The sequence below is a fragment of the Melanotaenia boesemani genome, chromosome 9, assembly GCF_017639745.1.
Source record: "Melanotaenia boesemani isolate fMelBoe1 chromosome 9, fMelBoe1.pri, whole genome shotgun sequence".
In the NCBI taxonomy this organism is placed as follows: domain Eukaryota; kingdom Metazoa; phylum Chordata; class Actinopteri; order Atheriniformes; family Melanotaeniidae; genus Melanotaenia; species Melanotaenia boesemani.
The window spans coordinates 9,054,089-9,077,556 of NC_055690.1; the positions used below are offsets into that span (position 1 = coordinate 9,054,089).

The window sequence follows — 23,468 nt, forward strand, 5'->3', positions numbered from 1 at the left end:
CAGAAACAGTGCTGAAGTTCAGAGCCCTAAAGAAGCCCGCTCAGCTTGCAGTCATCAACAGTTTAGAGAAGGTACTTCCTGCCTGAATATGTCTCAGTACAAGTCTGGAGGTTTTAATGGCTGTTTGAAGAATATATGCATATATCTCCACTGTTGCATTGTACAGTTTTCTTCAGAGCATTTTTTGTTGTAGGTGCAAATGTTGCTCTGTTTTCTCTCTACAGGCATTTTGGAACTGGGTGGAGAATTATCCAGATGAGTTCACCATGTTGTACCAACGCCCACAGGCGGACATGGCAGGTATGAATGGATTCAAATGGTCAGCTTTCCATTTAAGAGCTTCAGAATATATCCAGATGTCTTCATTATTTTACTATTTTGATAAATAAATTCTAAATGGATCAAACTCTGCAGATTTCAAAGAAATCTAATCAAACCAGTTTATTCAGTCATTCAGTACTAGTTGTCTTTTATTTCTGGTATATTTCAATTAAAGGATTATTTTTAACTGGTGAAGCCTCAGTTTTAATTTAAGATCATTTACATCAACATTAAGAGGTGTATTTCTGGAGAGTTTCTGGGGCTAAGAAAGAACTGGATGCTTGGTATTGGATAATTGACATAAGAGCCAATATGAAGGTTGAGGAGGATTTAAATGCGAAATATTGCTCTTTCAAGGTAGTTTTATGTATTTCTGAATAACATTTACACCTCACTGATAAGCAGGTATTGAATGTTTTGTATCTGGGGGAAATGTCCAGATAGGGGTATAAGCCAGGGTTAATCACAATCACATATACTTGTGTTTTAAAGCTTTTACTCTACAGATAATCAATAATATAAAGGTGTTAAATGTTGATTATTATCTTTATCATACTTTTAAATGTGCATTACTGATTAAATCCTCTGTGTACACATGTTTTTAGGTAATTTCCCTCAGTATGTTTCGCAGTAAAGAAAGAGAGGTGGCATCTGCAGTTTTCTCCACCTGATGGTTCATCTGATTCAGATGAGGGAAACACAAGAATTGTTTTGTTTCGTAGTTTGTTTTGGTGACTGGGGCAAGGATTCATGGACTGGCCAGATCTCCATCACGTGTCAGAAGTGCAAAGTGAGGCAAAATAAATTGGGAAATAAAAGCGAAATAAAAGCTGTATTTTTCTAAAACTTTCACAAAGTTCAATTGCGATTTACAGGTGTTTTCATTGAATGGCGTTTAGCGCACTTTGAGGAGGACGGATATTTCTAGTTCCTTGTAAAACTCTGCATTTCGCTGTTGTTTGCTATTAAGGATGATGCTTATATTTTTCTCTTTAATTATTTGGGAAAAAATTTCTGTCTCCTCCGGCATCTACTCATACCATGGTATTTTTACTTGAGATGAACTGGTCACGTAACCTCCTACAAAAAAAATGTGAAAACAAAGTGTTTCCATCACACTTTTGGGAAATACTTTAATATCAACATGTCTGAAAAACCACCTCGTGAGCATGTAAAAACGTTTTAGTGATATTTGAGTTCTTTTTTTTTTTTTTTTTTTTTTTTTTTTTAGAAATGTAGGTGTTTCCATTACCACTGTTTTTATTGCGATATTTAGTTCTAGGGGCTATGTAAACACAGCTGATGTTTACTTAAATACAGGAATTAGACATTTTATTTATTCAAACCCACATTTGTTTGTAGCCTTTAATACATGAAAATAACTGGTATTCAGTTTTTGTTTTTTTACCTTGAATGCAAAACATCAAAAAGAGCAATTAACTAAGTACTTATATGTTTTAAAAGATACATATTAAATATGAATATACGAAAAATGTGAAAATGTGAATGAATTCATACCCTAAATGGACATAAATCCTGGGAGATACAGGCTGTAAAATGGAAACTTAAGCTCATATTTTGCAAAAAAAAAAAAAAAAAACAAAAAAAAAAAACAAATGAAATGTAATTTTAGCCTCAAAAAATCAGAAAATACTTCCTAAATTTTTATGTTCTTGCCCATTTAAAAGCAAAGAAAACATGGATGTAAATAATCTCACTAAACTCAGGATAAAAGAATTTCCAGGTAAAAACATTTGCATTTGAAACTGATTGCTGTTTATTTTAATTTAAAACGGTGCTCAGCTCTTTAGCGACCAGCTTTGTAAAAGTAAGATGTTTGCATTGTTAACTGTGCGTTTGTTTGTCCACACAGAAGCTGCAGAGAAGTTGTTTGACCTGGTGGACAGCTTTGCAGAGAGCGCCAAGAGGAAGGCGGCCGTGTGGCCTCTGCAGATCATCCTCCTCATCCTTTGTCCAGAGATCACACACACAATCTCTAAAGACACCGTGGAAGAGAGCAAAGCCAACAAGGTGGGAGGAAACAACGCACACACATGCACACAAAACACTGACTTCAGCCTTCACGCACACACTTTATTATCCTGCTGTGTTTGCAGAAACTGTTTTTGGACAGCTTGCGGAAAGCCTTAGCGGGACAGGGTGGAAACAAGCAGCTTATGGAGAGCGCCGCCATCGCCTGTGTCAAGCTTTGTAAAGCTTCAACCTACATCAGCTGGGAAGACCACTCAACCATTTTCCTCCTGGTCCAGTCCATTGTCATGGATCTCAAGGTCTGACCTCCTGAAAAGGGCCTGACTCAGGATGTTGTTTTTCTGGATCTTTGATGATTTTCTGAACATTAGATTGACAGCAATGATGCAGAGGTTTAAGTTTAATTTTTAGGTTATTAATTTTAAAGACACCCCTATAGAAATTGTTGAATCTAATATGGGCTGTTAAAGGCCAGACATACACTGATGAATCCGGTTACCATACAGAATCGCTCTGATGCTGTTTTTTGTTCATTTTTTTTTAAAATGTTTATTTAAATGTGACACACCCACTGAAACAAGCCGGTGGAGGCTGTTCCCATCTTGTATCATACAACAGTGATCTGAGGCCAAAACCTGCCTGTCTTGTAAACCTGTAGAGCTCTACCTCACAGAGGACGTCAGCCCCACACAGCGCAGCAGAGACAAGGCTTCCAGCTGGAGGAAAAAGAAAATACTAAATAATTTTTTTTATTTTTCTATCAGCGAGTTTTTGCTGTCAGAACCTCAGAGATGTGGTAGATGTACGTTTCCATAAAGAAAATGTGAGATGTGTCCATTGTTGCCCCGACTGCAGCATCTTTCATGACAATAATCATTTTTACAGGATTTTATGTTCCCATTGAATCCAAGCCAAACTAGAGATGGTTCAAACCGGATTCTACTGCATCATCAGGCACGTCATAGTGGGTGTTGGCAGGTGTTTTTCGACCAATGTAAAAATGGCTTTATGTTATGCTCTGAATATAAAACGGGTCTGGACAGGATACGTTTTCTTAATTGATACAGATATTTTTATGTTTTATTAAATCATGCACCAAATTCACCAATCCTTTAATATTAACCCTTTCAATTCAAATGAAACAATAGAATGGAATATTTGTAAATGATTATCTAGATGCAAAACGTTCATCAGTAATGCAGTGAAGACTGTAAAAGAGAAATATGAATGTATTGCATCACATGCTGGTTTAATCAGCTGATAAATCAGTATATCTGACGGTGAACTGCAGACATGTTGTCAGACTTGAACTCTGTCTTCTGTCAACAAAAATAGCTGATCTGCAGTAGGATGTGTTGTGTTTTTGTTTCAGTTCTTTTTGCAGACTGATTAGTACAAATGGCGCAAATGCTCAACTCAACTCAGCTTTATTTATAAAGCCCTTTAAAACAACCATAGTTGCAACAAAGTGCTCAAAGCAACACAAAAAGTAGTTAACAGAGAAATAAATAAAATAATAAAATAATTGTTCATTGTTTTAAAAACTGTTTAAAAGAAACAGATTAAAACCAATAAATAGTGTGTCATGCTGGGCTGAAAGCCAAAGAATACAAATGGATTTTAAGGAGTTTTAAAAATGGACAATGAAGACGCTTGTCTAATGTGGAGGGGGAGCTCATGTCCCCTCTGAGCTTCCGTTTGGACCTCAGTAAGTCCAGGAGCAGCAGGTCAGCTGACCTGAGGCACCGAGCAGGAGTGTAGGGGTGGAGTAGCTCAGAGAGGTATGGAGGGGTCAGACCATTTCAGTATTTAAAAACAAATCAAAGAATCTTAAAATGAACTCTGTAGTACACTGGCAGCCAGTGGAGGGAGGCCAGGATGGGGGTTGTGTGCTCCTTCTTACGTACTCCAGCTAGGAGGCATGCAGATGCATTTTGGACCAACTGGATACGTGCGAGGGAGAACTGGCTAACCCCAAAATAAAGAGTTGCAGTAATCCAGCTGAGATGTAATGAAGGGATGGATTACTGTTTCGAAGTGCTGTTCTGAAAGAAAAGGTTTGACCTTAGCTAGCTGCCTAATGTAAGAAAAAGCTGGACTTCACTACAGAGCTGATTTGCCAATCCAGTATAAAATCACTGTCCATCTTAAAATTCAAATTTGAGAATGTTGGCTTTAAAAAAAAAACTGCCAAAGGGCCCAAATCAATAGAATCGAGTTCACAAAAGCCACTGGGACCAAACACCATCATTTGAGTTTTTTCCTCATTAAGAAAAAGAGTTTAGGGCCAATCAGGCTTTGATGTCTTCGAGACATGCCGGAAGAGGCACATATATCTGACTATCGTCAGTATAAAGGTGATACAGATGTTCTGCAGCTCTGTAAGGAGGCTGCATTGTTGACTGTTTTTAATAGTTTATAAAGTAGAAAACAAACACACAAAGCAAAAGCATCCAAATATGTTTAAAGCACTACTTCATAACTTTCCGACCCCAAAACTATTTCTAAATTGTTTTTGTTGCTCAGTGACATTTATTATGTAAATTCCCAGAGCCGTCTTTGCCCTGCAGCATCCCAAGGTTCAGAAACCACACGCATTACGTCACAGCTGAATTTTGATTTACACTTTACATGCCGTCAACCGGATACCAACACACTGGCCGTTGTGAACGCATGGCTGATTCAGCAAAGAACGCAAGAGGACATTATTAGATGAAGAATGGAAAATAAAGAGATGATGTGACAGAGCAAGAGATAAGACAAGAGTCAACATTGAACTGACTTTTACTGGCTGAAGATATCAGAGAAGAAACAGGATGCAAGATGGATGCTGAGTTAGCTGTCGCTAGGTGGCGCCAAAGTGTGGAAATCTGCCAAAGTTCAGTAGCACTGCTTTAAATTACTCGTAACTACTGTCGAGATGGACCAGATTACAGAATATTTGTTTTATAAATCAAGTTTACTATCTCAGAAATGTATATAAAGACCCAGCAGATGAAATTATGTTAGTGATCACTGATCACAGGCTATTCACCAGGCTTCTGTGAAGACACACTTTTTCAGCTGTTAATACAATATTTATTAGGCTCATTATTTCTCCTCTGTATTGTGCCAAATTTAAATATTACCTAAAAATGTGTTATACCTTCCATTATTGATCTCTTCCTGTTCCACCAGGCTCAGCTGTTCAATCCATCCAAGCCGTTTTGGAGGGGGACCGGCAGCCAGAACGCTGACGTGGAGCTCATGACGGACTGCTTCATCTCCTGTTTCCGTATCAATCCCCACAACAACCAGCACTTTAAGGTAGACTTACAGTTTTTAACTACATTCATTCTTAGTTGGGAGCTGGTGGGTGGCAGCAGAGATTTCATGATTCAAGATGATCTTGGTATGATTATTGTCAAAATAATAATTATGATTTCACAATTATTACTATTATTATTATGCTTTTCAGTTAACCAGCCCTATATTGTGTAAAATCACCTGAACACTCCTCATGTCTATTAGTTTTATTTATTTCTATCTTTTCATGCCAAAATAACTAACTTGTTTAACAACAGAGTTAAGTAACTCGGAAGTCTGATTCAAGCTAAATTTCCTCTCCTGTGTAAAGAATAAATAAATCTTACACATTAACTCTGATTTCTCTCAGATGGAAAAGGCTACAGGTCCTCTACCTGGACGCGGGAGGCTTCTTTCTGTAAACCACAATATAAAAATAGTTTTGAACAAGTTTCAACTTACGTAGAGAGTTTAGAAACCCAGGAAAAACATCCAGCTAGCTTTTACTTCCAGCTGTTCTTTAGCAGAATAGCTGCTGTTTGTTTGGGACATAAATAAAACTACAGTAGTGAAAATAAATATGACTGTATATCTGGAATTAAATGCCATTTCTTCTACGGACTGTGACTATTTCACACCGTTGACTGAAAGCCATGAACCTCATGTCGGGTCGATTATGTTTAAACAGCAAAACTATCCGTCCCAAAAGACGTATTTAGTTTCTTTTTATCGTCGTTTATAACGTAACGTCCAGTGAACGCGCCATGTTTCGCTGTAAGACCAACCCGAGTCGGACATAATTAAAATGTTACCTTGGATACATATTAGTGTCATTTATCCAAACTATTGTGCATTTACTTTTACTGTAGCTTAAAAAGCTGCTGGTTGTCCTGCAGGTGGTGAAACGCACTGATGTATGTCCTCTATTCTCTGCAACCTTCTACGGGCTGGTGAGCCGTCCTCCACAATGACACTTTGGTCGTCTTATTTCTTTAACCTAAAAGCAAGATAAAAAAAAAAAACAGAGTTTGTTTGGAGGTAAAAGCGCTTCCTCTGCATCCTCTGTGTCCCTCTTCTGCAACCCTCACGGACTCAAAACAAAGCAACACAAGTGGAAACACTTAGAAGTGGTGGAACGTTGTTTTCGTTCCTTTGAAGTTGCGTTGATCTGCTGATATAATTCATACATAAGATTTTATATAAAGTGATGGTTTTGAGAGATCTTTACTATTAATTAATTGTAGCGTTTTATACCATGATTAATTTTGAAATTAAATATTCGTGACGTCCCTAGACAGCATTTATTAATCTTTTTCAAACTGATCTTGTTCACTTTTACCTCTATCCTCTCCCCCCCAGGTCTGTTTGGCCGCCTCCTCCCCCTCCACCTTTCACTTTGTCCTGGTCAACTCTTTGCACAGAATAATCACTAACGTGAGTCTATTTAGCATCTTTGTGCATCGTTCATAACAGAACGTTTTAATGCTTCTCAACCTCATCCTGTGTTTCCCCCCCTCTCTCAGTCCCATCTAGACTGGTGGCCTAAGATCGATACAGTGTACTGTTACTCTGGAGAGCTTCGCTTTATGTTCTCAGACACCCTCAACCGAGTGATTCAAGGCACTGGCACTCACGCTCCACTACGCATGGCTCCGGTGAGCCAACAGCACACATGACATTACATCATTTCGCTCTCTGACTGATGATGGTGTTGCATTTAGCAAAGTAATTGTCATTGGAACAACTTAATGACCTAAATAAGTGTTGTATTTAGGCTTTGATTTGTAGGCATTCACCAGTCAGCTCTGGATTCAGAGTGAATAATGAATCATTTTAATACATCGACCTGTTTTCTGGATGTGGCGGTGCAGTTTGAAAGCAATGAACTGACCAGCTTTGTTGGTGTCCTCCTGCAGAGTCTGACATTCATAGGTAAGAAGACCACCAGCCTTAAGTTCAAAGAGAAAGCCACAGACCTAGACACTCGAAGTTACAAGTGCCTCCTCCTCGCTCTGGTCAAACTCATCCACGCTGACCCCAAACTCATGCTGCATGTACGTCCACATTCAACTTTTTTGGAATGGTTTATTCACTAGAAGTTGTTTTCAGGGATCAGTTTTTTTCCATGTTTTGATGATGTTCTCAGTTTTTTTATTTTAGTGACAGAAAAAAAGACCTTTTGAACTGAAACGTGTTGCACTCAATGACGATTGCGGTTGTGTTGTAGAATCCAGTGAAGCAAGCTCCAGAGATGCAGAGCAGCACAGCAGAGCTCATTACCGGCCTGGTGCAGCTGGTGCCTCTGAACAACACCACCCTGCTCTCACAAGAAGCCATGGAGGTCAGAAAAGTCACACACATGCTGATCATTTGAAGGTGTTTTCTCTTAAAACCAGCAGGTTGGATTGAAGAAGCAGCGTGGAGGACTTTATTACACCCACCTTACTCTTGACTGTAGGAAAAGACTCGAATCAGAAACATGGCAACGTGAAGGAAAACCTAATAGTGAATGTAATGTTGTTAATCATTTTCTTGTTGATCACCTGTAATGCTTCAAACTCCAGAAATGTCGTTCCGTACTGTGGTTCAGCAAAGTTTTCTGGACTCACGGGAGACTTGCAGAGCGTTTTAAAAGCCTACCAGGAAAAAGGGAAAATCAAACCCTTTATCAGATTAAATGCATGATTAAAGGTTAGAGTCACAATGACTTAAGATTAAGATGATCAAGTGACGAATCTAAATGTGTAAGAAGTGTCGCCTGAATGAAGAGCAATAGATAACAAAGCAGGGGGGTGTTACTGTCCCCTGCTGTTAAAGAACAGTAATTCTCTGTGCTGTTGTGATAAATGTTGGCACATATTTTTAATAAGGGCTTTTCTTTTCCTTTCTTACTGTAAAACATGACATTTTCCTTCTTTCTCCACCTGTCCTGCCCCTCGTCCTTTTAATTTCCAGGCTCTACTAGTGCTGCACCAGCCAGAGACCATAGAGCTGTGGAATCCTGATGCCCCCATAGAGACATTTTGGGACATCAGGTACGCATGTTTCTGAAAGAAATAAAGGTCCAATGAAATCCCGAAGGTTTTTTTAGAGGCATAAATCACCAGTTTGATCATGATACAATGTTATATCAAATCAGTGGACAATGAGGATGTTTGCTGATATTTCAAATTCTACCACAATGTCATTTTAATTCATGATCCAGTGATTACACACCGATTTAACACAATTTTTAATCTGGGGCTCAGTCAGACATTCAAAGGAAAAACAATCTGTTCTTAAAACAAGACAAAGCACTCTGTCCTGATTGGATGAAGTCACCTGCAGTAAACACACACTCAGGAGGTACAGTGGGGCAGATTTGTGCTTTTGAGGGTTGTAAAAGTAACACCAGACTTTATTCTTTACCTGCTGATCTTCATCTGGCGACAGACAGCAGCTTTAATCGTAGCAGCAGCAACTTAAGCGGCACTTCCTGCAGCTGCCACAACCTGCTGCTAGTCTCCACAGCTTTCCAGAGCTGCTGGAGCTGCTGACAGGCCAGCGCAACAGCGCTAACGGCTCTGACTGATACGGTTCAGGTTCAGGACCACCTTGTTCATGTGCAGCTCAAGAGATTCAGCAGCAAAAGTCTTCCACCTCAAAGACCGCTCTGTGACTTAGGTGCTTTGTGAATCTCACTTTGCATCTTGCCAGTAAACTGAGCTGCTGTCTGTCAATCATTTCTGCCCATGTAACCTGACCCCCCCCCCCCCCCGGCATTTCTCAAATTTGGCAGTGGGTGGAGTTATGCAAAAAGTAGGGGGTGTAGTTACACTTTAATCAGTTGTTAAAACTAAGTCATTTTACAGGACATGCTTCCTTTTCTTTCTTCTTTTTTGTAGTTCCCAGGTGCTCTTCCTAATCTGCCGCAAACTTATTGGCCATCAAATGGTTAACGGGACAGAAGTACTAAAATGGCTGAGGGAGATCCTCATCTGCAGGAACAAGTTTCTGCTCAAGAACAAGGTATCATTGTTCTTCTTTCCCATGGCTGTATGTTGCTTTAGCTAAGGTAGTGATACATTAGTCAGTATTTACAAATGATGCTCTGACATCCAGCCTGCAGCCATGCACATCAGAGTGGTGTAGACCAGTGGGTCCCAACTTTTTTTCCTCAGGGACCCCCTTCATGCATATAATAAAATGCCATGGACCCCCTGCTCCACCCTGTGCTGGAGCCATACTTGGTTTTAGGCTTTCAAAAGTGAGATTCTCACCATATATTTCTTTGACAAAGCTAAAGTTAAATGAACAACGTACAGCCTTACTTCTTTCTTTAAAATACAATTTGTGGACATTAATTACAATGGCTTTAATGTTCAAAGTCTCAGGGACCCCCTGTGCTCGGGATCCCGGACCCCAGGTTGGGAACCACTGGTGTAGACCATTCAGTGTCTTGATCTTGTCTCATACTGTATGACAAAAAAATCGCCACCTTAGCTGCAATTTTCCATATTTAATCAGTTCTTCTTCGGTTGTTTCAGGAGTGTGCCACTATGGGTGGGGGCATTCCCATCTGCCGGCAGGCGCAGACCAAGCTGGAGGTGTGCCTCTACATGTTCCTGTGGAGCCCAGACACAGAGGCAGTGCTGGTGGCCATGTCCTGTTTCCGCCACCTCTGCGAGGAGGCTGACATCCGCAGCGCAGCCGATGAGGTGCCCGTCCAGACAATCTTGCCCAACTATGCCACCTTCAGCGAACTGGCCTCCGTCAGCACCTTGATGGGAACAGGTCAGTTCAGGTCCATCTTCTGTCTGAGATACACCAGTGTTCAGGACAACAGCTGACATTATATTATTCCTTTAAAACAAAACATCCCCAAATATTCTTTATATCACCTCTAAATAAATAAATAAATGAAAAAGTACAAACATACGACTTCAACGTAAACAAGAGAATAATAAAGATACAGCTTGAATAAATGAAACTCTCCCTACAAGGTCAGTCTGAACAAAGAAGTCAAAGGAAAAAATATTTTTGTTTTCTTATTGCTCACCATGCCAGAAAGGACAGTGTGCCCAGCACACACACCTTCTGTAATAGCTGTAAACGATCCAGAAGATTCACTGTTACATTCACACATTTTCTCACTCGCTGACCTTCCTGGGACGAAACTACGTCGGCATGCAGGAAGTTCTAGAGCAGAATTTGTGGATCTTTTCACTCCCACATTCAGCTGCTCTGGATTAAAGCTACACTACGTAACTATCCCACCTTAAATCTGTGTTTCTGACACCCAGGTTCTCCAGGTGTTCCGGCTTCCTCCCACCGTCCAAAGATGTGCATGTTAGGTTCATTAGTTATTCTAAATTCTCCCTAGGAATGAGTCTGAGTGGTTGTTCATCTCTGTATTGACCCTTCGATGGACTGGTGGCCTGCGTAACTTGCCTCTCCCCCTGCTAATTGCTGGGGTAGGCTCCAGCTAGTCCAAACTGGACTAAGCATTATAGATGGATGGAATGGATGAATGGAATATTAATATATGGAAGGCTCATTTATGTTCCCTTTATGTACATAAATAGGTACGTCTGTTTCGAACATTGTCAAACCTAATCCCATCCATCCTTTACACCGGCATTGATGTGGTTAATACAGCCTCTAGAGGGCAGTCCAGAGATTATCTCCAAGGTCTGACGTCAGTTTCAGATGACAGCAAACATGGTGACGACGGTGGTCTGTGTGGCCATTAAATTAACAATGCAGCTTCTTCTTCTTCGTTGTTCCTAAAAAGGCCTTCAGACTACAGCAGTACACATAATCATTTGATTATAGACGGTCTTTTTTGTTTTTATTCAGTAACAGAAATGAACCCAAAAACAAAGTTTTGTTTCCTTTTTTCCTGACAGAAACTGAAAAGCTAGTAGCTCAAAAATGAATCTTAATCAGGTCTTCATTTGTAGAAGAGTCCATTGTCATCCTTGTCCTTGTAAGCGTTGGATTACTTGCTGTCAGTAAAACATTAAAAAAAAATTTTGGCAAATCCTTTCTGTGTGTCTGTGGCCTCCAGTCTAAATATAGTGTCAGAAGAGTTGGGAATAGTTACCTTCAGTACTTTCCCATTATTGTCCACACTCCAACCCACTACTGCTGAATTAACAGGCGAGATCAAGACACATGGAAATTGTTTGCAATTTGTTCTTCACAGGATCTTCAGCACATTCATTTTTAAGTGGAAATTTGTTTTGAGTAAATGTTTTTTAAGAATTAAATCACATTTATCCATCCAACCTCTCCATGACAGAGATGAAATGCTTTCCTACTGCATTGAGAATTGACCCTCCTTTTCCAATTTCTCCATTATATATATTTTCTCTCTTGAGGGCTTGTGTTCCATTATATAGTTTGGAGATTAATCTAACCCCTGGGGTTGATTTATTTGCCAATAAAATAGACCTTCAGACCACCTGACCTAACTGTCTGAATCCTCTCTCCTAAACTGGTCTCTTGGTTGTAGAAACCTATAAAAGTTATGGCTTATTAAACCTCGTTGTTTCAAGTCAGTCATAATATTTTACCATTTTTCCATTTCTTAAAGTTGCAGTCTGATCCAGTGGGATAGAAGTGCTTTTATAGTTTATTTTCTGTGGATTACAGACATGATCACTTCTGTGTCGATAACTTTCAGTAATGGGTCGTCCACTTGTTTTGCAGGTCGCTCTACTTTGCAAAAAAGAGTGATGGCCTTGTTAAGAAGAATAGAGCATCCCACACCAGGAAACATTGAGGTACATGTCAGCGTTTAGTGAGCTGTACAGTTTGTTTGCTTTACGTGATTCTTTGTTCACTTATTAGTTTAAAGTGCCATAGATAAACAAAAAAGAGGCGTTAATTATTGCTTTTTTTTCTTTTCATTTTTACCTAACTGTGTTCCTACTGCTTTGTTGGCGCTTGCTTCCACCTTTAGGCTTGGGAGGACACATACGCTAAATGGGACCAGACAACCAAACAGATACTCAACTTCCCCAAAAACAAGGCCGACGATGGACAGGTAAGCATAATTTACAAGTTAATTATCCCTTCTGTATCTTGTCCAAAGAGGTGCAGACTGGTTACTATAGCAAGATTTTAAAAGGTTGGGCTGGGTTGTGGAACGAAAAGGCGGAATCTCAGATCTTCACCTGGTGCTTGTCTTTACTTTGCTCACCTGTAAAGTGACAGCTGCAGTTGTGCAGAAGTGTATAAACGTGTAGATAAAATGATAAAACTAGAAACAAAATAGAAAAACTCCTGTTAGAGCTAGTACGATGCCATGACCAACACTAGGCCCATAGCTATGGTGCTGTTGTACAGTGATTCCCAACCTGGGGTCCCCCAAAGAGCATAGGAAGCCCCTGAGGCTTTGAACATTCAGAGCCATTGTTATTCATGTCCACACATTGTCCCTATTTAAAAAAAAAAATAAGGCTGTATGTTGTTAATTTAATTTTGGCTTTATGGAGGATAGGACTCGATCAGAATACATTACATTTTTGTGGAATTTCACTTTTGAAAGCATAAAAACAAACATGGTTTCACCACAGGGTGGGGCAGGGGGTCCATGGCTTTTTAGTATTTGCATGAAAGGGGTCCTCAAGGAAAATAGGTTGGGAACCACTGCTCTAGTAGTACCTGCTGCCCCTTAAGCCCAAGGTACAAAATCTTGGCAGTAAAGTTTCCACTCCAGCCTTACAGTGGAAGCCCCCTCCTACAAGATAAATCTGACACTGGCTTTATAATGCACGATAAATAAAAGAAAGGAATGTACATGCGGTAACACAAGTCTTTCTCTAAACTGTCATTGTAACTGCTGTTTCTTGTTACTGAACGCAACCACTTTCTGACATGTGGCACATAGCAAGACTAAAGCCGGATTTATACTCGTGAAGAAGTAATTCTCATCAACTTGATCCATAAGTTATTGTTTTTAAAAACGGTGGTTACTACACAAATTCAGCAAGATGATCCAGAGATCCGGCAACACGTGATCCCAAACTGACCAATCACAAGGGAGTACCTCCGGTTAACCGTCTGCGTGGCAGGGATGCACATCAGGTCTGGAACAGGTAGGAGTCGAACCTCTGTGGAGCTACACGGCGCCTACAGCGGTGACGTAGACGCTGCGCGAGCATAAATCCGCCTTTAGCTGGCAGCTAAGCGACTTACGTCTGAGAGTAAGAACAATACAAGCAAGAATTCAAACAAGATGGGACGTCATAATTAAGTGATAGTCAGACTGTTGTGAGTCCAGTTGGACCCAGTCATGTCATGTAATGCTAGTGACAGTGCATACTTTTTATTAAATTTTTTATTTATTTGTTTTCTGTGGGGCTACACATGACAGGGCTCGTGTGATTGTTGTGAGTAGTATAAAACATAAACATCAGCGTTACCAAAGGGACAGAGAGAAGCATTCTTGGATTGGTGTTGTGCCACTGCTGATCAGTCTCTCTGCACCCCCCCCTCCCCCACCCCCACAGCAGGAGTGGATCAACATGACCGGCTTCTTGTGTGCGCTGGGTGGCGTGTGCCTTCACCAACGCAGCACTCCTGGCCCAGCCACTTACAGCCCACCTATGGGCCCTCTGAGTGAGCGTAAACCCTCCATGATCTCCGTGGGGCCCTGCGACATGTCCAATGCTGTGGCCTCGTCCTGCTCCTCATCAGCTTCCAGTGAGACGCCCGTCAGCCGCTTCCTGGACCGGCTGTTGGCCCTACTGGTGTGTGGCCACGACAGAGTCGGCCTCCATGTCCGCACCAATGTGAAAGACCTGCTGGGTCTGGAGCTCAGTCCAGCGCTCTACCCCATGCTCTTCAACAAGCTGAAAAACAGCATTGGCAAGTTTTTTGACACCCAGGGACCGGTGAGTGCAGCCGTGTGGGGGTCGGTAATGCTTTTTGCTGCATATAAACAGCTCGGTGTTGACAAAGAATTCAGAGCTTAATCAGAATATCTGTTTTCAATTGTATTGTTGTTAATGTTTTTTTTTTTTTCCTTTGAATGCTGTTTTGACTGAGATGTACTCTGCATCTTTCCAGGTTCCCATCAACGACACTAACACCCAGTTTGTGGAGCAGACCATAGCCATCATGAAGAACCTGTTGGATAACCACACAGAGGGCAGCTCCGAGCACCTGGGACAGGCCAGCATCGAGACCATGATGCTCAACCTGGTCAGGTAAGACCTGGAAATATAAAATATGGATCATTTATTAAAATTTTAAAGGCTTCAGCAGTAAATTTTCAAATATTCTTGGTTCACATTAACTAAAATTATTTCCCATAATTGCTGGATTTTTGTTTTTATCAGTTCCCTTTGAAACTGAGGCAGTTTCTTATTTTATACTTGACTTTTTTTAACACTCATGTTTTTATTTGTAGCTGCTGCAACTCAGACAGTTTCCTATAAATCCATCCTTCAGGTATGTGCGCATCCTGGGTAACGTGGTCCATGCAATCCAGATCAAAACCAAGCTGTGCCAGCTCGTCGAGGTGATGATGGAGAGACGAGACGACCTGTCCTTCTGTCAGGAGATGAAGTTCAGGTCAGTAACACTGGTTTCATTTTAGGTGGCTCACTTTTAGCTCCGTGACACCTTCTCTACAGCTTCACCCCAGATACCTGGACAGTTTCATTGGGTTTGTTCTTCTGTAAATCTGCTGCTTCGTAAACGTGTTATGTGTTGACCAGCTAGAGGTTTACAGTTAGATCGCAATTGTGGTTTTCAACCCTAAGCTACAATGATTAAATCACCACACTTAAAGGAAGTTTCATCCTTTTTATTTGGTAAAAAACAAAACACAAATAAGACACAAGACTATTTTGTTTAATATGTAAATAATTTGGCTTTGAAAAAAAATCTAAAAACAATTGTTGCAATATTTTGCATTTGACAATGTAATTTAATATATTTTATTTTACTTTACTTCATTCATTCATTTGATTAACTTGACAAAATTATTAAAGAATTGAAAATATGAAATCACCTTGTAATTTGCTTTTCTAAAATAAATTCCTGCTAAAATCTAAAAATTCAAAATAATTAAAATGCAGTTAAGAGTGTTAAGTTTTATTTTATTTATTTATTTTCCTTCAGTATTGTTTTCTTCTTATTATTATTATTATTTGATCCTTTTTTTTTTCCAAAGCCAGTATGTTCAGCGATTAGGAAAAAACAGTTTTCTGACATGTCTGAGTTTTTGAGCTTTGTGTTTCCAGTTAATCCATCTTTAATCATGTTGGACGCCTTTTCTCTGTGTAGGAACAAGATGGTGGAGTATTTGACAGACTGGGTGATGGGAACCTCCAACCAAGCTGCCGATGATGACATAAAGTGCCTGACGAGGTGCAACTCTCTTATATTCAGTGTAACAGGAGTACCGAAATGAATTGAGTCAGCTTCCATGTCAACTTGTTGTTGTGTGCTTGTGATGTGCAGAGACTTGGACCAGGCCAGTATGGAGGCTGTAGTATCCCTGTTAGCTGGTCTACCTCTGCAGCCAGAGGAGGGTGATGGAGTCGAACTCATGGAGGCTAAGTCTCAGCTCTTCCTCAAGTAAGAACATGTGCCATCCACTTTGTACTTGAGACTCACTGACTTCACATTTTTTTCCACTGACTAGTTACATCAAGCCATGAATAAAAACAAGGTACATACAACTTGAGATCACTGATGAATGAAACTCACATGGATGGAAAAGAAAAAAGACACAATTTAGTGGGTATTAAAATGTCCACAGGCCAGTGCTTGGACTTTGGTCTGCAGAGACAACTTTAGTCCCAGCTTATTTTATCTTTTAGAAATGGTAAATGGACTGTCCTTCTATAGCACTTTTCTAGTCATATTTGACCACTCAGTTAGCACTTTTACACTCCATAACATTCACCCAACCACGCACACATACGTGCATATTTATATACACATGTTGCCCCAATGTGTCCAATGGAACCTTAACAAGGACACTTATTATACTGTATAGTCTCTGGGGAAGCATAGAGTCAATCCATCGACCTTCCGGTTGGTAGACAACTGCTCTTCCACCTGAACTATAGCCACCCCACTTTTATGTACTTTTAGGACGTGTACTATACAGTTGAGGCACTAATAACAGATATTAGTTTGTATAGCAGACGGCAGACATGGAATCTGAGCATTTTTGTTGCAGATTCAACTCCTGATGTGTAGGATAGGGACACAAGTTGTGTTTTGTAAGTTTAACAATGAGTATAGCTACAAATCAAGTCTACAAGAAAGGATTAATTCTGTGACTTTACAAATCTGTGGTTGGTTAGGGATCAGAGAAATCTGACTGGTTTTTGGTTAGTTGTGTAAAATGTGGGAGAAATGTTTTGTACTTGTAAAACTGTCTTGTATTTGTAAAACTGTCTTGTATTTTCTGACTTGGAGATTTAATCCGTGCTTGTAGATTTGTTGCTGTACTTGTTTTTACATGTACAAATCTGGAGATACATGTTATGAAACTTGTGTCTCTATCCTAGCTCCATAATAATGGAGCTTTAAATTTTCCAGGAAAATTTAGTGACAAACAAAGTTGCATAGGGTAACTCATACTCATCAGGAACCAAGTTAAATACTGATCATGTCCTGCTCTGGAGCTTACATGGTTATACTGTATTTACATAATAAGTACAGCTGATTAAAGGCACTTAAAGGCAAATTGGCTTCACATTTCCATCCTATAGGCTGCGTTATTCTTTATACAGTCAGTAGTTGTGGGAGAAAATATTCAAGAACAGAGTAACAAAGCTAACATGTACTGAACTGCACAGTTATTTGCAGCACACCAAAAGTCATTACTGTTTTTAAAAACATACATAAAGAAGACAAAATCTGACATGCACTTATGATATACAGTATTGAAAAGTACAGTTGTATAACTGAAATACTGTAGTCTCTAAGAGTTTTAAAGAGAAGACAATTCCCCAAAGGTCGAAGGAAACATGGAGCTTCATGAGGTGTAAACCACACTGTTCTGTTTGTGTTGTTGTGCAGGTACTTCACCCTGTTCATGAACCTGCTCAACGACTGCAGCGAGGTAGAGGATGAGGGCCAGACAGTGGGGGGGCGGAAGAGGGGAATGTCTCGACGCCTGGCTTCTCTTCGCCACTGCACCGTCTTGGCCATGTCCAACCTGCTCAACGCCAACGTAGACAGTGGCCTCATGCATTCCATCGGTTAGTCGGCTGCCAGTCATAAACTTTACAGACATGTTGTTGGTAAAAATTGAATTAATCAAATTACGATCCACAGAGTTTTCCTCATGAGTTTCAGCACCGATTTCCTCCTTTGCAGGTCTGGGTTATCATAAGGACCTTCAGACTCGAGCAACTTTCATGGAGGTGCTGACCAAGATCTTGCAGCAGGGAACAGAGTTTGACACACTGGCAGAGACTGTGCTGGCCGACCGCTTCGAGAGGCTTGTGGAGCTCGTCACCATGATGGGAGACCAGGGAGAGCTGCCCATTGCCATGGCTCTGGCAAATGTTGTTCCTGGGTCCCAGTGGGTGGGTAGCTCCACTTTATTTAGAGCTGATTGCAAACTACGTGACAGTTACTCCATGCATGCTTCATCAGGTCTGAGCAAAACATCCAAAGGGAGGAAAGTGTTAATCTGGTGAAGTTCATGGGACTCACACTCAGGCAGTCTGCAGCTGACTTCAGTTTGCATCCATACATCAACAGCAGTCCTAAAATTTAGATGTATGTTAGTTTATCCAACAGCAGTTTGTGTCTTTGAAAGTTTGCATACTCTGTAAAGAGTATATTAAACATTTTATTACTGCTAAACCTCCGCAAAGTCTACATTTCAGCCATGCTTTGCTTCATTTTACATTAATTACAGAGGGTTACAGAGTTGAACTTAGAATTGTATCGTTCTGCGTCCTTGCAGACCTGACTCTGTCTTCATGAAATCTTTTCCATCCAGCAGTGATTCATTTGCTTCTCTGATTTCCAGGACGAGCTAGCCCGGGTCCTGGTGACGTTGTTCGACTCCCGCCATTTACTCTACCAGCTGCTGTGGAACATGTTTTCTAAAGAGGTGGAGCTGGCTGACTCCATGCAGACTCTTTTCAGAGGGAACAGCCTCGCGAGCAAGATAATGACCTTCTGTTTTAAGGTGGAAAACACAGCACGACTCCATTTTGGAAATGTTTAGAAAAACAACTACTGACATAATTTCCTTCCTCAAACACGCTGTTTGTGTAGATATGACTGTTTATGGTGCTGTCTTCTTCAGGTATATGGAGCAGCGTACCTGCAGAAGCTACTGGAGCCCTTATTAAGAGGAGTCATCACGACCCCCGAACACATCAGTTTTGAAGTGGACCCCACCAGGTAAGTGGCAGTACCTGGGTTATGATGTCACTCTTCTATATTCAAAAATACAGTAATAAATATTTTTATGTTTCCCTTTATTTGTTGGGGAAATTGCACTTGTTACAGCAGCAAGTTAAAAGATTTACAAAGCAATTGTGAATTAATTATTTTCTTTTATTTTTAATTCGTTTTCTTTCAGTTAGTTTAACTTTTAGTTTTTTTTATTGAATATTTGTAATATTTCAGTTATTTAAACTGAGATATGGGAACTAATTTCATTTCTAGCTTTTCATGGTTTTACTTTCCAGACAGCAAGAATCTTTTTTGTGTTTTTAATTGTTGCAGAAATCAAGTACTTGCAACCTCTAATAAATGATCAAACTACTAAATTCAACAATTTCACTTTAAAACCTGTTGAACTGTATGAATTGACTAAATTATTGGTTGTTTCAAGTTATTAATATAAACTACTTTTTACCATGACGTGACCTGCTGTCCTCTTGGTCAGGTAAGCCTCGCAGAGATCTCGGTCTCAGTGGGGTTGTAATCTGGTTAAGTTAAGTTTTAATGAATAAATAAATGTTTCTTCATTCAGTGCTGCTACAAGAACCCATGTCTTAAATTTGCTCTGATAGTTGCTGCAGGGAGGCAGCAGTGTATTGCAGCACACTGGCAGGAAGAGATTCCCCAATAATGTAAATATATTTGCTCTGCCAGAAGAATATGTGCTGAGTCCTTCTAAGTTGCCTGAAGGAAACCTAAGATGAGCTGGGGTCCTTAACAAGGAGGCTTGTTGTCTCATCAGGCTGGAACAAGGTGAGAACCTCGAGGAGAACCAGAGGAACCTGCTACAGATCACTGAGCGCTTCTTCCAGGCCATTATCGGTTCGTCCAGTGAATTCCCCCCACAGCTGCGCAGCGTCTGCCACTGTCTCTACCAGGTAAGCCCTTTCTGTCCCGTCTCACCATGCCCCCCAGCTGCTCACCCAGCCTCTCTCTCGCCGTTTCCCAGTAACACATCTCAAGCTCCTGCTGCTCAGCTCTATGCAGGCTTCATCCTAGGCATCTCTGCGCACCTTGCAGCTTCTGCTGGACCGATATATCAAGACTTGTCTTTTAAGTTTCACATCCCAAAAAATTTCCACTCACTGCTAATGACCCACATTTAAAAATCCTCTGAAGTATGTCTGAAAACTTGAACTGGACCTATTTTTCGTAGCTTTTACCATCATGAGACTTTCCTCTGCATACCATGGGAAGTACAGTTTTCCACTGAGGCCAGTACCTTAGTTACTGTAGTTTAAAAATATTACGTCACTTTCATTGGCCTACACACTTTTTAAATAATTTAAAAAGTAATAAACAATTCACATTTTGTATAAGAAAATCCCACCCAGAGACTACTTTCTATTTCAGTTAATAAAATGTGAAGTCCATTTAGTTTTCTATGGATCAGCTAATCAACCTGATACAGAAAACGATGATTACTAAGTGTACAAGGTGATTCTGTTTGACCGTATAACCTGGATTTAAGTCTGTACACAAACACGCATCTGCTTGAAATATGGATGATGACTTAATGAATGTTGTTTATAAGTTATACCTCCAGTTGTGTCTGTAGATTTAATGATGTAAACTATAAATACAAGACTGAGAAAATGAACACTTGGTTCTGTTTTCATCTTACCAAACCTGTTTTAACCAGTTTCAGTGAGTCCAAACACATAATTTCTTGTCTCGTCTTTTTTCAGTTTATATTGATGTTCACTTCATTTATCAATGAAAAGCATTTTCTCTACCTCCACCTCCACCTCCACCTTTTTACTGAATTCTTACATATTATTAATTATTATTGATGTATTGGTGAAAACTAGTAAAATCAGGCTGCAGCTGAGGAAAACGTTCATATGAGGGTTGATTTTATTCTCCCCGAACACACTGCAGTGACTCCCTTTGACAGACTTGATGATAAATGGTCCAAACTTTTATGGCTCTTTTTGTCCTTCGCTTGGTTTCTATAAAGCATTTCTCATTCACACACACATTTGTCCAGGCTTTTTCTCTACCGCACATGAACACACTGGAGGTAATGTGGGGTTCATTGTTTTACCCAACAACAGAACAGCACGTTAAATAGTCGGGGATTAAACCTCTGACTTCCTGACTGATGGTGAGCCACCTGAGTGATGAAAAATGACAGCTGTGATCACACCTCATCCTGTTCAGGTCAAGACTGCTGTACTTTCATGGGATTAAATCAAAGAAAAATCATCTCACAATAACTTTTTCTGCCATATTTTGGGGCCATTTTCTCTCTTTTGTTCTGATTGTTTAGGTTGAGACAGTAATGAAATGACAGGAAAAGGAGAGTGACTTATAACACTGAAACCATAAAGCTGAAGGAATTATCAGGCACCCAAAGCCCAGCCTCTCTACATTTCCTTAAAGGGTTTTTTTTCCCACGAAACTGGTTCCAGTGCTGGTTTAGAATCAGAGCCTGACTTAGAACCAGTTTTTCCTGTTTTAGTTGCCAAATCTCCGGCTTCAGCTTCAAATAACTGGTGCATTGCTGGAACGATGTTTTTGCTGGGCCAGAGTGAGTGAAAAAGCTGTCTCTTCAATGGGAATACTTCGCTCCAGTCACTAGACTCCCCCAGACAGAGATGATCACAAGACACATTGTCACGGTCCGCCCCGAACCCGGTGCTGGATCAGGTGTGATTACAGCACAGTTGATGACAAACCGAGTGGCCCTGACTGACACATTCACCCAACAAATATTGTGATTAAATCTCAGTACACATTGATCATTTTCACCAAATGCTGAGTCTTGACTTTTCTGTCTTTTCCACCCAAATGCCCAAGTAGCATCACCCTGCTGCCACGTCTGCTGCCTCCACCATCACGCTTTCACCCGAGTGGGATCGGAGTTTCTTAGTGTGCACTTTTCTCACACTGAGAGGCTTTGAGCTTCATTTTTCAGATTTTACTAACGTAGGACGGTCTGTACTTGCAGCAATGTAGATTTTGATGGGAGTTTTCTTTTTCTTCTTTTTTTAAGCTTTTATTTTCCTTCATTCTCCATCTTGGGTTTTCTTTTGCTGTTGTGTAGGCATAAACTCACACACATGTTAATAGTGTGCAGAAGTTAAACCCAGTCGGTGCATGCTTGGTAGCGCTTCAAGCTCCCCGATCGTTGATGACTTTTTGATATTTGTGTGGTTAACTGAGAATATATGTACAAACCAAGTGGTTGAGGCTGTGAAACCTGTGTGTGTGTGTGTGTGTGTGTGTGTGTGTGTGTGTGTGTGTATAGCTGGTGCTGTGACCATGATTGTGCTCATCTCTGTTCTGTAGGCTACTTGCCACTCTCTACTGAATAAAGCATCAGTAAAAGAAAAAAAGGAAAACAAAAAAGCAGTAAGTTTGGAGAATCTATTTTCCTTCAGACACTTTCCCCCTTAAAGCAAAAAAAAGGCTTTTTTGCATTTTATTCATTTGATTTCTTGTTATTTATTTTCTTTATTTCTTCATTATCAGTAATTGGTTTCATATTTGGTGTTTTCCAAAAATGTTTCATTCTTTTCTCCACATTCAACTTTGTGTACGACCCTCTCATTGTACTAATATCGGCTTCATTCGGTTTACTTTCAATTAACAGTTCCTGGGGAATAGCAGCGCTCTATTCTCTTCTGTTTCTGGACTCTCTGTTGGCACTCCAGGAGACATTTTTTCAGAACATTTCATCTGCATCATGTTGCTCCATCTGATGATTTGAACAAATTAACGCTCATACCTGCACACAGCTACACGAGGCCCGAGCTCACACAGCTTTTTGTTTTGTTTTGGTTTTTTTAGACCAAAATTCTTCTTAGATGAAATATTCTGATAAATGATCCTCCCTGTGTGATGGGTTGGATTCTTCAGCTGTATGGTTCAGGGTTCCAGACGGAAAACACTTACAGGTGCTGTGGCCGCATTTTTTTTTTCATAAAGGTGCACCAGTGCAGTTTTAAATATATGTCCATGTTATTATTTTAATATTTCTTTTCATCAACCTCATATTTCTTATAAATTGTGTACAGGCTCACACGATGGATAATGTGAGCCTGACAACGTCCCTGCGATGAGGTTGTCATTATCTGTATGTTCAGTAAGTGCCTTTGCTCTAGATTAGTTCAAACAGAGCCTCCGTAATCCATCCACCATCCATACATCCTGTTTCTGTACCTGATCAATCCCACTCAGGGTCACGACACATCCTGTTTGGAGTTACAACCTCGACTCTAATAAAGTTTGTACATGTAAATGTAAATATAAAAGCACATTGCAATTATTTACAAATCTACTGAACCCATATTTTATTCCCAGTGGAACACAAACAACATACCAGATGATGAAATTGAGACATTCTACAATTTCATGGAAAATATTAGCTCATTTAGAATCTGATGGCAGCAACACGTCTGTAAAACTTTGAAACAGGAGCAACAAAATAACATGACTGAGTT

At 40.2% G+C, this 23,468-nt stretch overlaps 1 protein-coding gene across 3 annotated transcripts in view; it reads left to right on the forward strand.

The window, feature by feature from the left end:
• Positions 1–23,468, forward strand: part of nf1a (neurofibromin 1a) — a 101,297-nt gene that overhangs the window by 13,125 nt on the left and 64,704 nt on the right. Inside the window, exons 6-30 of one of the 3 annotated variants that reach the window (XM_041994272.1) lie at positions 4–71; positions 225–300; positions 2,195–2,352; positions 2,439–2,612; positions 5,491–5,619; positions 6,958–7,032; positions 7,122–7,253; positions 7,515–7,652; positions 7,826–7,939; positions 8,554–8,633; positions 9,483–9,606; positions 10,125–10,371; positions 12,292–12,365; positions 12,545–12,628; positions 14,097–14,480; positions 14,656–14,795; positions 15,040–15,162; positions 15,880–15,963; positions 16,057–16,173; positions 17,632–17,813; positions 17,932–18,143; positions 18,596–18,757; positions 18,878–18,975; positions 19,763–19,898; positions 22,315–22,377. In XM_041994272.1, coding sequence (XP_041850206.1) covers positions 4–71; positions 225–300; positions 2,195–2,352; positions 2,439–2,612; positions 5,491–5,619; positions 6,958–7,032; positions 7,122–7,253; positions 7,515–7,652; positions 7,826–7,939; positions 8,554–8,633; positions 9,483–9,606; positions 10,125–10,371; positions 12,292–12,365; positions 12,545–12,628; positions 14,097–14,480; positions 14,656–14,795; positions 15,040–15,162; positions 15,880–15,963; positions 16,057–16,173; positions 17,632–17,813; positions 17,932–18,143; positions 18,596–18,757; positions 18,878–18,975; positions 19,763–19,898; positions 22,315–22,377 — 3,374 coding nt within the window. The remainder of the gene's footprint in view (positions 1–3; positions 72–224; positions 301–2,194; positions 2,353–2,438; positions 2,613–5,490; positions 5,620–6,957; positions 7,033–7,121; positions 7,254–7,514; positions 7,653–7,825; positions 7,940–8,553; positions 8,634–9,482; positions 9,607–10,124; positions 10,372–12,291; positions 12,366–12,544; positions 12,629–14,096; positions 14,481–14,655; positions 14,796–15,039; positions 15,163–15,879; positions 15,964–16,056; positions 16,174–17,631; positions 17,814–17,931; positions 18,144–18,595; positions 18,758–18,877; positions 18,976–19,762; positions 19,899–22,314; positions 22,378–23,468) is intronic. The other 2 variants (XM_041994273.1, XM_041994275.1) reach the window with 2 other exon arrangements.